The sequence below is a fragment of the Poecilia latipinna genome, unplaced genomic scaffold (genome assembly GCF_001443285.1).
Source record: "Poecilia latipinna isolate Pla-1442-1.1 unplaced genomic scaffold, P_latipinna-1.0 Scaffold63, whole genome shotgun sequence".
Classification (NCBI taxonomy): Eukaryota; Metazoa; Chordata; class Actinopteri; order Cyprinodontiformes; family Poeciliidae; genus Poecilia; species Poecilia latipinna.
The window spans coordinates 32,976-47,843 of NW_015112679.1; the positions used below are offsets into that span (position 1 = coordinate 32,976).

The 14,868-nt window shown below is 39.8% G+C and overlaps 1 protein-coding gene across 2 annotated transcripts in view; it reads right to left on the minus strand.

The window, feature by feature from the left end:
- The window catches only part of osbpl1a (oxysterol binding protein-like 1A), a 43,076-nt gene that overhangs the window by 12,379 nt on the left and 15,829 nt on the right, over window positions 1-14,868 (minus strand). For both annotated transcript variants that reach the window (XM_015057929.1, XM_015057922.1), the window contains exons 13-18: window positions 11,383-11,514; window positions 11,147-11,228; window positions 10,368-10,474; window positions 5,773-5,935; window positions 3,457-3,646; window positions 2,680-2,755 (exon numbers count right to left, since the gene is read on the minus strand). In XM_015057929.1, the coding sequence (XP_014913415.1) occupies window positions 2,680-2,755; window positions 3,457-3,646; window positions 5,773-5,935; window positions 10,368-10,474; window positions 11,147-11,228; window positions 11,383-11,514 (750 nt within the window). The remainder of the gene's footprint in view (window positions 1-2,679; window positions 2,756-3,456; window positions 3,647-5,772; window positions 5,936-10,367; window positions 10,475-11,146; window positions 11,229-11,382; window positions 11,515-14,868) is intronic.

The window sequence follows — 14,868 nt, forward strand, 5'->3', positions numbered from 1 at the left end:
ATCTATTTAAACAAAAACCATTTAAAAAAAGTTCATTTAGTTTTTTTCTTCTTGTTTTTTCCCCTGGAAAAAAAAAAAAAAAAAAAAAAAAAAGGTTTAAGTAATGCTAACTAATAGGCTAAGCTTAAGGACAATGCTATATCATGGTTAGCATATAATAACGCCAACATGCTGGAGCTCAGCAGGTTCTTATCCGCATTTAAATTTACGTTAGGAATAAGATTTAATTAATAAACCCAGCGCACTGACATTTAGCATAATAATTTATTTTCAAAGTGTTGAGGCAGCATCAGAGTTGTTAGCATGCGTTTGATGTTGTTACATCATGAACATCATACAAGTGGCGACTTTAAAGACCTGCGCACACGCAGCAAGAAGAGAGAAATAAATTACTATACTTGAGGCTAAAAAAAAAAAAAATCAAAAACAAAGTTCTTGCTGGCAAGGCCATTTTATATTTCACAAGAACTAAAGCCCAGATCTCCCAGGCACTATTCATAGGTCTCTCCCACTGCTGCATATCCACTTCATATTCCTCAGACATCACACGACAAAACAGTTTTTCAGTCAGAATACGCATCAAGGTACAAGCACTTGTACAGAATGATGCCATTTAGCTCCTACAGTCCCGGGAGAGAGAACAACTTTTTATGTCCTTGTGTGTGATGAATAGGCTCCAACTTTTACTGGTCCCTTTCTTTTTCTTCTTTCCTTTCCACAACTCTGCAGAAAGCAACATTTGGCTCTTTGCTAGCTGAAAGTCATATTCACTAGCTTGATGCTAACCACTCAACATTAGCCTTTGCTAATGAGTAAGTAGCGGACTGTTTTTTTTTCTGACCCCAACTTTTTTTGACGCTCTATATTATGCGGTAGCATGTAAAGAGCTCATTTGTTATCATCAAAAGCATGAAACTGGAAGGTCAGCAACCAGCAATAAGATTTTTGTGCTCATATTTGTAGGAGAAGTGGTTCTTTTTGTAGATAAGTGATGTTTAAACAGATTTAGCAGAAGATCTGTCAGCAGATCCGATTAAGCATGAAAACAGAGCAGTTGTGTTTTTTCCCCTGCTTTCCCCGAATGAAGCGGCTTTTAGATTTTTAAGCATTTTCACACAAGCGGAGTCATGAACCTGTTCCAGAGCGCAGCGCTGACATTTAATTTGAACCGATTACATGCCTGCACCATGTAATGCGATGTGAGAAGGTTGCGCTCATCATTAAAGGGAGACTGGCGCTGCAACTGAAAGCAGTGAGGGTCGCAGGGCAGAGATAAACCAACTAAAGCCCACTTTAAACATCAGATGATGGGGAATTTCTTCCTTTACTTTTTTTTTTAAACTTCTCCATTTTAAATTTTTGAAGTTGACTTTTTTATATATATTTTATAATCGTGGCAACCTGGAAAATAAGTGCTTCTTATTTATCAGTTTATCGTTTTATTTATACTGAGGTTGAAATTCCTTTATTTTACTCAGATTTACATACAAATAAAATCATTTATATATAAAAATGAAAAATGTAAAAAAAAGAAAGAAATAAATGTTTGCTTCATTGAAATGTTTCTTAAAACTCTGCAACTTAACAAAACGTGCCTCTTAAACACCCAACACACTGTTGAGGTTCTGTTTTTTGTTTCAATGGGTCATGAAGATATGTTGCTATAGCAACATAAATAACACACCAGCAGATCCTGCAGCATATGCAGACCTTTAGTGAAAAAATTAAATGATATGTAAGAGATGTATTTTATCCTCTTTTGTTAAATTTACACAAGTGTTAGACCTGATTTATACTTCCTGGTTCTCTCTACGGAGAGTTTCTTGTTGTTCCAACGGTAGGTCAGCCTGACCTACTTTTTAAATAGATAATAATGGTCCGACCACTTGGGAGCCCCATTAGAGATTAAAGTGCTCACAAAAAAATGAGCTTCATCCCAAGATGGTCAGGGGATCATTAAATATGTCGGACAAAAAGCCCCACATTGAAAGAAGCTTAGTGACGTCGTAGCACACAGAAAACGCAACATTCTTTATCGCAGTACACACTACATAGCTACTTTGTAATCTATTATAACACAATCTAGAGCTACTTAGAAAAAATAGAAATTGATATATTACATGATCTGTTTCAGCCTCTGCCTTCAGGTAGAAGACACAAAGACGATACAAACACAAGTAAACAAGTTTAAATACAGGTTTTACCAAAAGAGAGTTGTTACACTAAATACCTGTCGTATGACTGCCCTCTTATTTATTTGTTTGTTTGTTTGTTTGTTTGTTTGTTTGTTTGTTTTTTTGCAGAAATTGTGCAAGAGGTAGTTGTCAAAATATGTGGATGTCTTCTTTCTTGTAATGGAAACAGATTCTCATTTTACTGGAAGCTATACATCTGTATTTTATTTTCTTTTTCTGATTTTTAGACAGATTTTTATGTTTTACAGTGGAGAAAAGCACTTTAGTCTGACAGAAAGTATTCTATTCTATTTTCTTCTTTTCTGCACAAGGTAAGTAACAGAGTCACAGTAGGACATTTCCATGCACAATATGGAAATCTTTCAAATGATAAGCTTAAAAATAAAATAATAATAAAAACCTTAAAATGTGCACCCGAGCAGCAGTGTAGCCGCCACCTGTAAGCCTGGCGTCAACCGAACCAGCATCTGAACGTCGTGCTCACCATTCCAATGCAGTTCCTCAGAATGCTCCAGATGCTGAAGTCATTTCTCGAAAACATCGGCGCAGGTAAGCTCGCCCTGAAAAAATTTGCACGCATAATTACATGTCCTCCATAATTCATGTGCAATTTATCTGCGCTGAGCAAGTAGCCCTTCAGAAGCTGGCATCGTTTTAGGAGAGCCGCGGTATCGAGACGAATAATAGTTGCAGGTGTCAGTTCGAGTAGATGAATTCAAAGTGAAGGAAAGTAGGTGCTATAAAAGTGCGAAGGTTAGGAAAGAAACTCCAGACAAGACACAAACGAGACGCGTTGGAATCGTTCGAGTTTCTTCGGTGCGCAGGCGAAATGAAAACAAAAAGTTAAAGGCGCTGATTTAAAGGACGCCCGAATCGTGCGAGCCACTAAGGGCTCAGCAACACGGGATCACACTCCTAACTGATTGTTGCATTACACCGTGACCCTATCAATATTTAACAAAGTGTCACGGAGCTAAGGCCCGCTCAATACAAACCTTTCCTGTGGCTTTACCAGGCAGAATCTCACTCTAAATTATTCACACTACGAAGTGGAAAGACCTGAGGGAGGATAAAGAAGAGGGGAGGAAAAAAAAAAGACCAGCCGACCTCTCAGAGCAGGTAAGAGCATCTGCAACAATAAGAGACTTATAAGAGAAAAATGGCCCCTTTGCTGAGTTTGTTCATCTTTAAACCAGAGATGAAAGGCGCAGGGGGAGTGTGGCCAATTTGGGAAACCGTGGGGGCATATTGCACTTCTGACCTGTGCTTTGTTATCCCGTTGGACTGAGTCTCGTCCCTGTCTCCATGGTGATCCTCCTGCAACATACTGGTGGCAGGGCTGCTGCACGGGCTGCTTAGCATGACAGAGCCTTCGTCCTCCTCCTCGTCCTCTTCAAAGGAATTGCTGGCCACCGTCTCAAAGCCGCTCAGGGAGAGCTCAGAGCCTGACTCTGATAGAGACGAGGAGACATGGTGATGAGTCACTGTGCTCAGAGGAGAGCTGGGGGGGTACAAAGGCTGATAACATGGAGTATAAAGCTTACTTTAATTAATAGATGGGTAGGGGGAAAAAAACTTGCTTTTTTAAATCTGATTGACAAGTAAGAGCAAACAGAGAGGCTTATAAATGGGGAAACTTGTAGGAACTGTTTTCATGTCGCAGGCAACGACTGCAACACTGTGCTCGATGTTTAAAAGAGCGTATTCATGGAAAATTTACAGATAATAACAAGGTCGTTCCTTATGTCTTTCATTTGTTATTCAGTTGTTGATTACTTAAACCATGTCAGGTCCCCAAAGATGCTTGTCTAGGCAAAAGTACTAAAAAAAAAAAAAATCAAGAGAGATCTGTCAATTCCACCAAAATATGTTTTCTATTGTGTCCAGTTACATAAATGGTAGCTAATAAAACATTACTGTTTCGAGTATTTGGGCAATTCATGCATGAATCCCCACCGGCTGCTCACAAACTCAAGGCCCGGGGGCCAAATATGGCCTGCTGAACCTTTTCTTGAGGCCCTCTAGACTCCAGAGAGATAACAGAGCCTTCAAGAAAATGGCTGTGTGCCCAGTAATTATTTTATCAATCAAATCAAAGCAGTTTTTAATCTGCGTTCTGCCAAATTACATTGACTACTTAACTATTTGTGTATATTTTGACCGTTGAATGAGGAGTTTTATCAATATTTTCCCACAGCTAGTCTTTTTGACCACATTCATTATCCAAATTTGGCCCGAAATAATGACTAAATTACGGCTTCACAAACACAAAGCCATAAATTCAGCATTATTGATCACTTTGTCTGTTCACATGATAAAAACCAATCTGCTGAGATCACAGGTCACGTGCCTTTTTTCAGATCTAAAGTAAAGAGAAGCGGCTTACAACTCAACTCTTTTTCATTTAGCCAATGAGAGAGCAAGACTTCAGTCAGAGAACAGTAAGGCTGAGAACAGCAAAGTCGCTGAAATGTTTCTGAGCTGTCAGCCCACGTCGGTCAGAGAAAAGCGACGTTTTGAATTGTTGGAAGTCTTTTGGAAATCTCTTAGTGAATGTTAGGACATCACCCCAAAATGATAGTTTCGGGAATGCTACACACGCCACCACATGTATCACCAAAACAAAATTCAAATTTAACATCGAATTCAGAAACAGCTTTAAATTAGCAGTAGCCTGCGTGACAACAACCTCTCTCTCATGCACACTGTGTGACAGCGCCTCTGATCCTGCTAGAGGGAATTAAAGGCCGCTCATAACAGAAGGGATAAAAAATATATATATTTTGATTGGTCTGATGTTGGATTGGCCTACAATGTTTTTTGTTCTTCTCAAGTGTTTGCTTTAAAAAAAAAGAAGGAAAAGAAAATCATGATGGTATGAAATGCCCAGAATTGTGATAACGCTGTTTAATTTACACAACTCCATGTTTGTTTGGCCTAAAATTAAAAGTATCTGCGCCTTCAAAAGTCAAACTTCAAAACATCAAAACCTGAAGATCAGAAACCGGCTGGAATGATTATCATGAACAATCAGCATCATAAAAGAGGGATTATTTTCATTTCATCCTGCTTTTCATACGTGAACAGCAGGAATAGTTTATTGAATAATAACAATCATTCAATTTTTATTGTTGGAAATTTAGAAAGCAAGATTAACTTAATTTTCTCCCAAGCTTCAACATTGTTAGAATGTACCAAAAATTTCTGTAATGAATGAAAATTTTCACTTCTGATCACTCAGCTGTGATGCAACTGTCTACAGTAGATGTCATAACCGCACAGAATAAGATAAAATGCTTTAATGACGACAGATAAATCCCGCAAACTCCAACAAGTTGACCAAAAGTCATCAAACATCAGTCAGACATGTCATTTTAACTAAAAACCCGGCAAACTTGAGTCTCGCACATACCGAAGGAATTCACCAGCAGCAACAACAACGGAAAAAAAAAAAAAAAAAAAAGAATCCCGGGGCCCCACAGGTGAACGAGAGTGCAGCGAGCGTGAACGGGAACAGGCGGCCTGTCACAGAATCTCCCTCCGAGTCCCGAGAGCGTTCGATAACTTGTCAACTCACCAGACACGGCGTCGTGGAACTCATCCTCGCTCAGGGCGCTGCGCGGTGACGATCCCTTGACGACGGATTGCTCAAGTTCGTGGTGCTCCGTGGCCAGAGTCTGCAGCGCCTCGGAGAGGATCTTGTTCTTCTCCACCTCCTGCTCCAATTTCACACTGCGCACCTGAGCTCGCCACGCACACACACACACACACACACACACACACACACACACACACACACACACACACACACACACACACATACGCAAACAAAAGAAGGACAGATTAATCACTGACTGAAAAAAAAAAAAGAAAGAAAGGGTGGGGGGGCGATTCTGCTTTGCACTTTTAGTAACTACTAATTGACAGTCTGCTACTTTCATGGTGACCAAAAGTCAATTCTCCAGGAAAACAGAAGGCAAACACTCCTGGCCATCAGACAGGCTGTGATGGCCGTCGGTCTCCCAATAATCAGCATGTCAACTGATTGATCCTCCTCTATTTTATCGGAGCCACAGAAAGAGAGAGGCAGCTGAGAGGGACGAGCCACGCTTCTCTGTAACAGAGGACGGCTGCCTTGATGTCGGCGTCTCAAATGGCCTGCTGGCTGGAGAACATGATTCCTGGGCAGGCGAGACCGATCGGATGACAGCGGCTGGATGCTAAATAAACCATTAGTTAAAACCCTACCTTGACACAAAACGCAGAAGTATTCGCATCCCCCGATTCTGTTTCACAATTCTGTCAACGTACAACTACAAAACGTCGGCGTGTTTCCATGGGACTGTTTGCGACAGGCCAACGGAGAGCAGAGATGAGAAGTGGAGGGAAAACAGTACATCATTTTCAAACACATAAAACCTTGGAAAAATATGATTTTTTTTGTAGAATCATTTTTGATGTTTGCAATTAAAGATGCAAATCTGTTTCCCTGGAGGTTTTGTCCATTCTTTGGAGAATAGCTCAAACTTCAATTTGCATTGAGAGTGAATGAGAACAGCAATTTTAGGTCTTGTCAGGCTCGCAATTGGATTTGGGTTTGAACTTTGACTGGACCATTTTAACATTAACATTTTCACAACTGTACAACCGTACATCTTGGAAAAGCAGAAGGAGGACCTCCTGCACAATCAACGAGAATGCAGCAATTGGTTTTTGGATGGTAAGTCAACAACAAAGCACTTGTCTTTTCCAGCAGCCGTTGTACAGCGCATGCAGCGGTAAAACCAGCTGATGCAACGTGCTTGGAGCTCAGTTTGGGTTACGGGGCGATGGGCTGGGCTTTGCTGGGGTTGCTAGGTAATGATGCATCATCCATCGATTATGAATTAACGATTGGGAGGTTTTTGAAACGGCTCATTTTCCAGACATCAGAAAACAAAAACATACTGCCAGAAAACAGCTGGGTCTGTTTTTTAAACACTTGGGTGGTTTTAGTAGCAGTAGAGACCCAAAAGGAAGTACAAAACCATGCAAAAATGTTTAAATGACATAAACTTTACACATGAAATGACCCGTGAAAGCAATTTGTTGCGCTGGCTTTCATTTGGGGCTGCTGGATTATTAGACAGGTACGTGAAACGTGTTGACAAAAAGAAGGGATTAAATTTCAGCTGCACCTTTACAGAAATCCGTTTCTACTGCCGCCAATGATGGACTGCCGTTTTATTAATTCAGTTGGAGATCGCTGACTCCGCAGTCAGAGACACAAAAAAATACATATCTGCCTACAGACGACAAAAGAAAACAAGTTGCAATGGGGTATAAAGACCCCGGACTTCAAGTTCAGGGAAATTCTGGCAGTCAACCTCTCCAGAGGTGTCTCTACTTTTGCAGGACTGGGGGAGCTGGAAGTGATTCAGAATTTCCACCGTGTGTGCGAGTCTTGCAGGGCCTTTCACACTCCTAACCCGTCATGTGCAAACTGTGCCATTCAGTGCAGGTCTATTGAACGGCGAGTTCTAGGATTTTATGAGCCCGTCATTGAGCGCTCTGCAGCTGGAGGCTGTGACTCAAAAGCCGGCACAGCTGAGCGATCAAGGCCCAGCGTAGGTGTAAGCGCCGAACTCTGCGGCCGACTTGTTTCTGAAGCAGGAAGAGTAAACCTTTTTCTGGCAGCGGCGCTGTCTACGCTAAAGATCTCTCGGGAATTCTGTCTCTCTGTTGAAAGAGAAAGAGTAAAACCCTTCACTCACACAACCACTGATGGTTATTTTATTTTTTTCTCCTTCCTCACTTCTAGTGTTGCTCATAATTCAGGCTTTTGTGTTCTGTCACTTTGTTCGTGCCTTTGTCTGTTTTCTCTTTAAAAAAGAAAAAAGAATTATGCAAAACGGACCTGAAACTGTGCATTATCATGTGAAGGCGCGCTCGCGTGGATTTACATACCCAGCAGTTCATGAGTGCCTTTACTCAGCAGTCCATCAAAACCGGCGGCACGACTACGCAACGCAGCGGTTTTAATAAGCAGAGCTGTGCCAGCGGTGACTAATTCTCATTCTAGCGTCACGTTCAGATTTAAATCTGGTTCGGAAGAAGAAACCGTCGGCAACTACAAAAAGAGAGAGTCCCAAATCTACTAATTAAAACGTTACAGCCACCATTACAGAACTAATGAAACCTTAAGTTAAAACACAGAGAGCGTAGACAGTCTTTGTTTCTTTTAATTATTCTGTCTATTCATTTTGCCTCAGCCCCAACAAACCTATTTCAGCCCTTAGGGAATAATCTCTCTGCACGGGGAACTGAATCTAGTCTGAATCAGTCTCTTCATTACGGGGCTTGATGATGGAAACAGAAAGAATATTGCAAACGGTGAAGTACATGGACACGCACAGAAACAATGACTCGTTGCGCTATACCAGCAGCTGAAGTCTCGTGATTGGCCGAGGATACAGCAGCTTTGCTCACCAACGGGGATTCAGCTGCAAAGTTCAACTTTGCCATTCCTGGGAAATTATGTCTTCGGTAGCTTTAAAATAAAAATATTCAACTTATTCCAAAATCCGTCAGACTGCAGATTTCTTCTAGATGAGAGATGGCGTCATTGCGAGCAGATCTGTGCAACCATCCATCCATCCATCCATTTTCTGAACACCCTTGTCCCTCAGTGGGGTCGGGAGGGGTGCTGGTGCCTATCTCCAGCTAACGTTCCGGGCGAGAGGCGGGGTACATCCTGGACAGGTCGCCAGTCTGTCGCAGGGCGATCTGTGCAACCACTAAACTTAATTTATTTAACAGGTGAAAATATAACATAGTTATGAAGGGGAATGAATAACGACTGTGTGAATTTAACTCTTTTTAGTCTGCTACCCTAAACTAACATAAAATCCATAGCAACTAACTGCTTAGACACAAGAAGTTTGCATTTAATGCAACACATTCCAGATTTTTCATTCTAAAACAATTAGAAAGTCATGCGTTATTTATTCTCCTCCCATTTTACATGTATTAACTATTTCTGTTTTGGGTAAAAATCTCTGTGGTTGAGATGTGATGAAGTTTGAAGACTTTTTGCAAGAGACAATAAACCCATGCAGCGTTATAATCCGGTGTGTCGATATTACGTCAGGCTTGCAGAGTAAATTTATCTCTTCAAAGAAATCTCTCAACAAATCTAACATTGTAATTCTTCCGTTCAGCCACAGTTGTTCACAACTGTTACCATTCAATTTTCCAAAAGGCATCAACATAAAAGTACCACTTTTATGTCATTTCACTTGGATTATACTGGAGTGAAATGTTCTACACGCAGACTGTGATGGTACGCCGAGTTTTGTTGCTACTGTGGGTTTAATCTGTAAACAGCCTCAAAAATACACGTGTCAGTGATCTGAAGGCTCACAACAAAAAGCCTTTAGCTTAGCATAAAATGCAGCAGGAAGTGCGGAAGCTAAAAAAACAAACTTATTGCACGCAGCACAAAAAGGCTACCACAAACCTGACTTATTTAAATGAACAGACATCATCTTCATCGCTATGCTTTAAATCTAGTTTTATACATCTACTGCAGTGGCAGCAGTGCTTGTTGTGAACCACATGCAAGCAGGAGATGAAATATCAAAGCCTAGAGAATCCTTAGAGGAAGAACTTGTCCCTCAGTTTATAGTCACATCACTCTGACTAGCTAATTTCACAGGAAGTTCTCACGAAGCACAAATGCAAAAACAGCATTTTAATAGGAGGGAAAGTACCAAAGCAGAACCGAGGGTCAGAAACTACAAGGATCCTGCTGATTGCAGCATCCAGACGGTTTATAGAAAAACCCAGAAAAACAAAGAAACACTCGACCGGCCTCAGCCTGCACGGTTTACGCTCGGGCCCCGAAAATCCCAAACAAGCTCCCCTTTGATAAATACAATGAGGACGAAGATGGTCGTTTTGTCGTCACTCTCGTTATTTATGCCTGATATTAAAATCTGCGATATGAATTTTGCATTTACGCGCAGCAAAACAGAAGGAACGTAAAAAATAATAATAAAAATAAAGGGGCAACTACTTTTTCTTCACAGTACTTTAGGAAATCCACTACTGATTTCTGCTAAACAACGTTCTGAAAATCCTCAAAGAGTTTAGCGGGAGGAGGTTTAGTTGTTTAAATTGTTGGACACTCACCCCCTCCTGTCTGGAGAAGAGGCTGAGGCAGGCACCGAGACTGGAGGCCGTCTTGCTGGACAAGTCGCAGATCTCCTGCATCTTCTGCAGCGCGGCCGAAGGAAATCCTGCCGGGTCCAAACAGAAAACCAGATGATTAAAAAATAAAAAAAACTAAATAAAAATGCCTTAAAGCTTCTTTCGGAAACTTTCAAAAGAACTTCAAAAAGCAGGCAAATCGCTGAAATCCCTAACAACCAAAACAGACGGAATATTCTTAATTAGCAGTAATTCAGGCGTTTTTTTAATCACGCCGTATAATCTGTTTGATGATGCTTTCAGTTTTAATCACGAGCCTTTCATTTCTGCTCTTAAACTATTGAAAGCCGTTGAACTTTTTTTCTTCTCACACGTGGATGGGAGCAAAACTGAGGAACAAAACGTAAGAAACGAGCAGAGAAACACGGCGTCGCCTTGACGGAGATGAACGCAGTTTGGTGATGCAAGCAAATGATATCCTCCTGCTTTCGGAGTCGACTCTTTTAACCCATTTCTTATGGCTCTGGGCCAATAAATCATAAAATAAATGTATTATTACTAAAGATAAATGAAAACATAATTGCATTAGAAGAGTTTCAGAGATAAGTAAAATGATAGTAAAGCCACCGCGAGGCGGTTCTCTCTCACTGCAGTGGTTTTCTCTTTAATTTGTCACCTATGTGCTGATAACACAGCGAAGGGGTTGGAAGAAAAAACAAAACAAAACGAAACAGGAGTGACGGTGAAATAGTAGGTTTTACGTTCTGACAGCCCGTCATCTCTCAGCATGGACAGGAACGCCGCCACCTCCTGTTCCAGCTTCTTCTGGCTGACCTCCGCCGCCTGGTGAGTCAGAGAGACGTGAGAAAGATGCAGATGAGCGAGGGATGCGGCGGCGGCGGCGGCGCGTGTTGGGCTGAGGCGCTCCTCGTTCGCAGGAAACGCTCCGGACCATTGTCCCAACACGCTCATTATGCATGTCTTTGTTTACAGCCACCTTTAGCGAGTCCGTCAGTTCCCCTAGCGACATGCCTTTCTCTTCCTCCTCCTCCTCCTCCTCGCTGCCCTGCTCCTGGGAGCAGTAGTGCGTGCTGTAGGCCGAGTGCTCCTCCAGCGCATCCAGCCACGCCTGGAGGGAAAATAAAAACAGATTTTTATTTGTCTTCTTTCAACTGTTGTGACAAGCGGCGTGCTACCGATTTATAGCTACGAAAAGTGGAAATGAAGAGGTTTAAGATAAAATTAGAGACATTTGTACATGAAAGTCGGAGAAAATGGAAGGAAGGGAGATGTGTTGCTACGTAGAAGTACCTGACGATATGACAAGGTAACTTTTAGTAGCAAATATTAATTCATTTTTAGTCATTATAATTTAGTTTTAGTCAGGATTTAATCATCTTGTTGTATTTTTCACCTTTAGTCTAATTTAAATCAGACTTGTGCCAGATTTACTGAAAATTTTGTTTTCCTTTTCTTTGCAGTCATAAATTGACTTAAGGCATTAATATATTAATCCTGAAGCAAAATTTTTTTCTTTACATCTACATTTAAGCTAAAATGCTTAATACCTCTGACAGATCTAGATTTAAAATTATATTATTTCTTTCTTTTTCTTTTTTTTTTGCTACGGGAGACAATAAAACTAGGTAAAAGGAAAATCAAATTTGACAAAAGTAATTTGTTTGATTTACATTTTATTAAAAGATGATATGTCTAAAATGATTCATGCTCTTCCCAGCAGAGATCTATGCAGCAGCCAAACTTTTTCTGTACCGACTGAACCGCTCTACGTTTCCTTTGGTATTCTGAAGACGCACCGAAGGGGAGGAAAGACCTCCTTACTACCATCCTAATTTTTAATTCCCTCCATAAAAATGAAAACTGTAATCGGGTCACTCCGCCATATTAATACGTTTCAAGTCAGATGAAACACATTTTCTCATTCTCCTTTCCTTCCTCCCCCCTTAACTTTTCACTCATGGTGGTATAAAATACCATCAGGTGGTTGTAATTACAGGAAATGTTATTAAGCAAAAAATCTAATTAGTCTCATCTGTACACGAAACATTAGTCCAGAGATGTGATGAACGTAAACTTAGATTTTTTTTTTTTTAATACACAGATGTACATTCACTTATATAAAATGTAAACTGTAGACATTTATAATCATAGTTGTTGTTTGCGTTTATTTAAATCAGGGGGAAAGAAAATGCTGTGGATGAAAATCGTTGTGAAAGATTTCCATCAACAAAATTAACAATTACTCCTTAAACTTTGTCCTTTTTCTCACTTTCCAGCCGCAAACTTTAAAGTGTTTCACTTTGACCCAATCACGCAGAGCAACAGATACTAGGACCTGATTAAAGAGGCATTCAATTTGTTTTAAAAATAAAAAAACAAACTGTATGTCATGTATTTGCACTTAACCACAGACCTCCTCCATCCTGATAAAATGATCTAGTTCAAATAGTTGTCTTTTGAGGTCACCCAAAAGTAAATCCATGAAGGACTTAGAGGTTTACTGGCCATACATTTGTATGTTGCCTTCCCGTCTTGGCCCAATAAATAGCACGGAGGTTTTGTGGTTATAATGGAATAAATCATGAAAATATTCAGCAGTTAAAAATCAATTTGCAGGGAAGTACAGCTCGCACAATGACGAATAGCAGGCAGCGGCTTCTCACCTCGTTCTGAAAGATTAAAATTGTATAAAAAGATCAAAAACTGGCACATTTTATTTATCCGGGGGAAAAAAAAAAAATAAATCATGCAAACTGAAAAACCTTCACCTCTTTGCGGTGTTGATGCTAAATTAATAGTGGCAATTTATCACCTCTAACAGATTTATTTATTTATTTTCAAAGTTTGGTTGCAGAATTTCAGACACACATAAAAAGATAAAGTTTTGGTTGCTGCGACAACGCACAGGAAGTTATCGTCCGACAGCCACAGATAACAATCAGAACTGAGACGGGATGTTACATAAGATCGATCATGATAGAAAGAGCATTTCTGTGCTCATTACCAAATTTCTGTTTTTGTTTCACATCCTTCATAGTATGTGTATATGTGTGTGTGTATATATACATATATATATATATCTTAGCTCTCTCTTCTTTCTGCAGCTCATTTCATTCTGATGTAACGACTCAGAGGGTCAGGGGTCAGTGACATGGTTTTAGTTGCTTTACAGATCAGCTAGAAGCAGCTAAATATCCCGAGCTGCTCCAGCATAGTTTTACAGCCCCAGTGATAAATAATACAGTCATATAAATTTCAGGATTTATGACGAAACTGTTTATGGCAACAATCCCAAACTCTGCCGTCTCAGTCATTATGCGCTGGACTCTTAATTCAGGTCCAGTTAAAATAAAACGATGACTCAATATCACGTCATAGGTTGACTGAGCGAAAACAAGATTTCTGTCTTGCAAAAATCAAGTTGTAACGTTTTCAAATGTCGCTACAATGCAACCAGAACAGCTCAGTGTATTTTATTATTTTATATCATGTGAAATATATGGAAATGATAGATGATTAGAAAAAGTTATTCTGCCCTGTATTGATTGTAAAAGATTTGTAGGTTTTAATCTAACCCAGTCCGTCTGGCTGCATGCCACCACTCTGAGTTACACCGCTGCTGAAATGTGTGGCACACAAATAAACTTTCCGACAATTCAGTTCAAATTCAAAAATACTTCACTGACCCCAAAGAGACATTAAGTGTTGCTATAGCTCATTTTATTAAAGATTCTTCAACTTTCTGACCTTGAATTTTGGCCAGAAAGTTCAGTTCTAGTCTTAAAAAAACAATTTATTGTCTTCCACATGTTTGCTATGCCTCCTACACTGGTTTCACCAATGACTTTTTATACTTTTGTTAATATGAACAAAACTTCTTTCACTTCACAACAATGTAATTCTTTGCACCCCTTCATATTAAGACAGGCTGTTTTTTATTTTTTTAAAAACACATTTGTACTCACTGGCTTTTAAAGCAGGGTGAGACGTTCATTTGTTGGACATTTTTATGTTTTTCTTTCTCTCTTCTATCATGTTTGTAATTCCTTTTATGCTGGAATTACTGTAATTTGTCGTTTTGTTTTGGTGTGCAGCACTTTGGCCACCAGTGGTTCTTAAATATGTTTGATTTGATTTCATTTGTGTTGGTCCATCACATGAAATCTCAATAAAATACATGGAAGTTTGAAGCTAAATGGCAACAAAATGCAAAAAAAAAAGTTAAATAATTTCTGCAAAGAAGGCCAGAAGAAGATGACGAGGCAAGCCACTGGAACAAGCTCCAGCTGTAACGGCAGCAGATGGTTGACAGCAAACTTTCTCCTAATTATACTTGCAAATTGTATGAAGAATTAGGACGATTTTGTGAAATGAATCTAAATATTTCAGATTCCTCATCCTGAAAGGCTTTTTGTTTAAAAAAAAAAAAAAAAAAAAAAAAAAAAAAATAAAAAAATATATA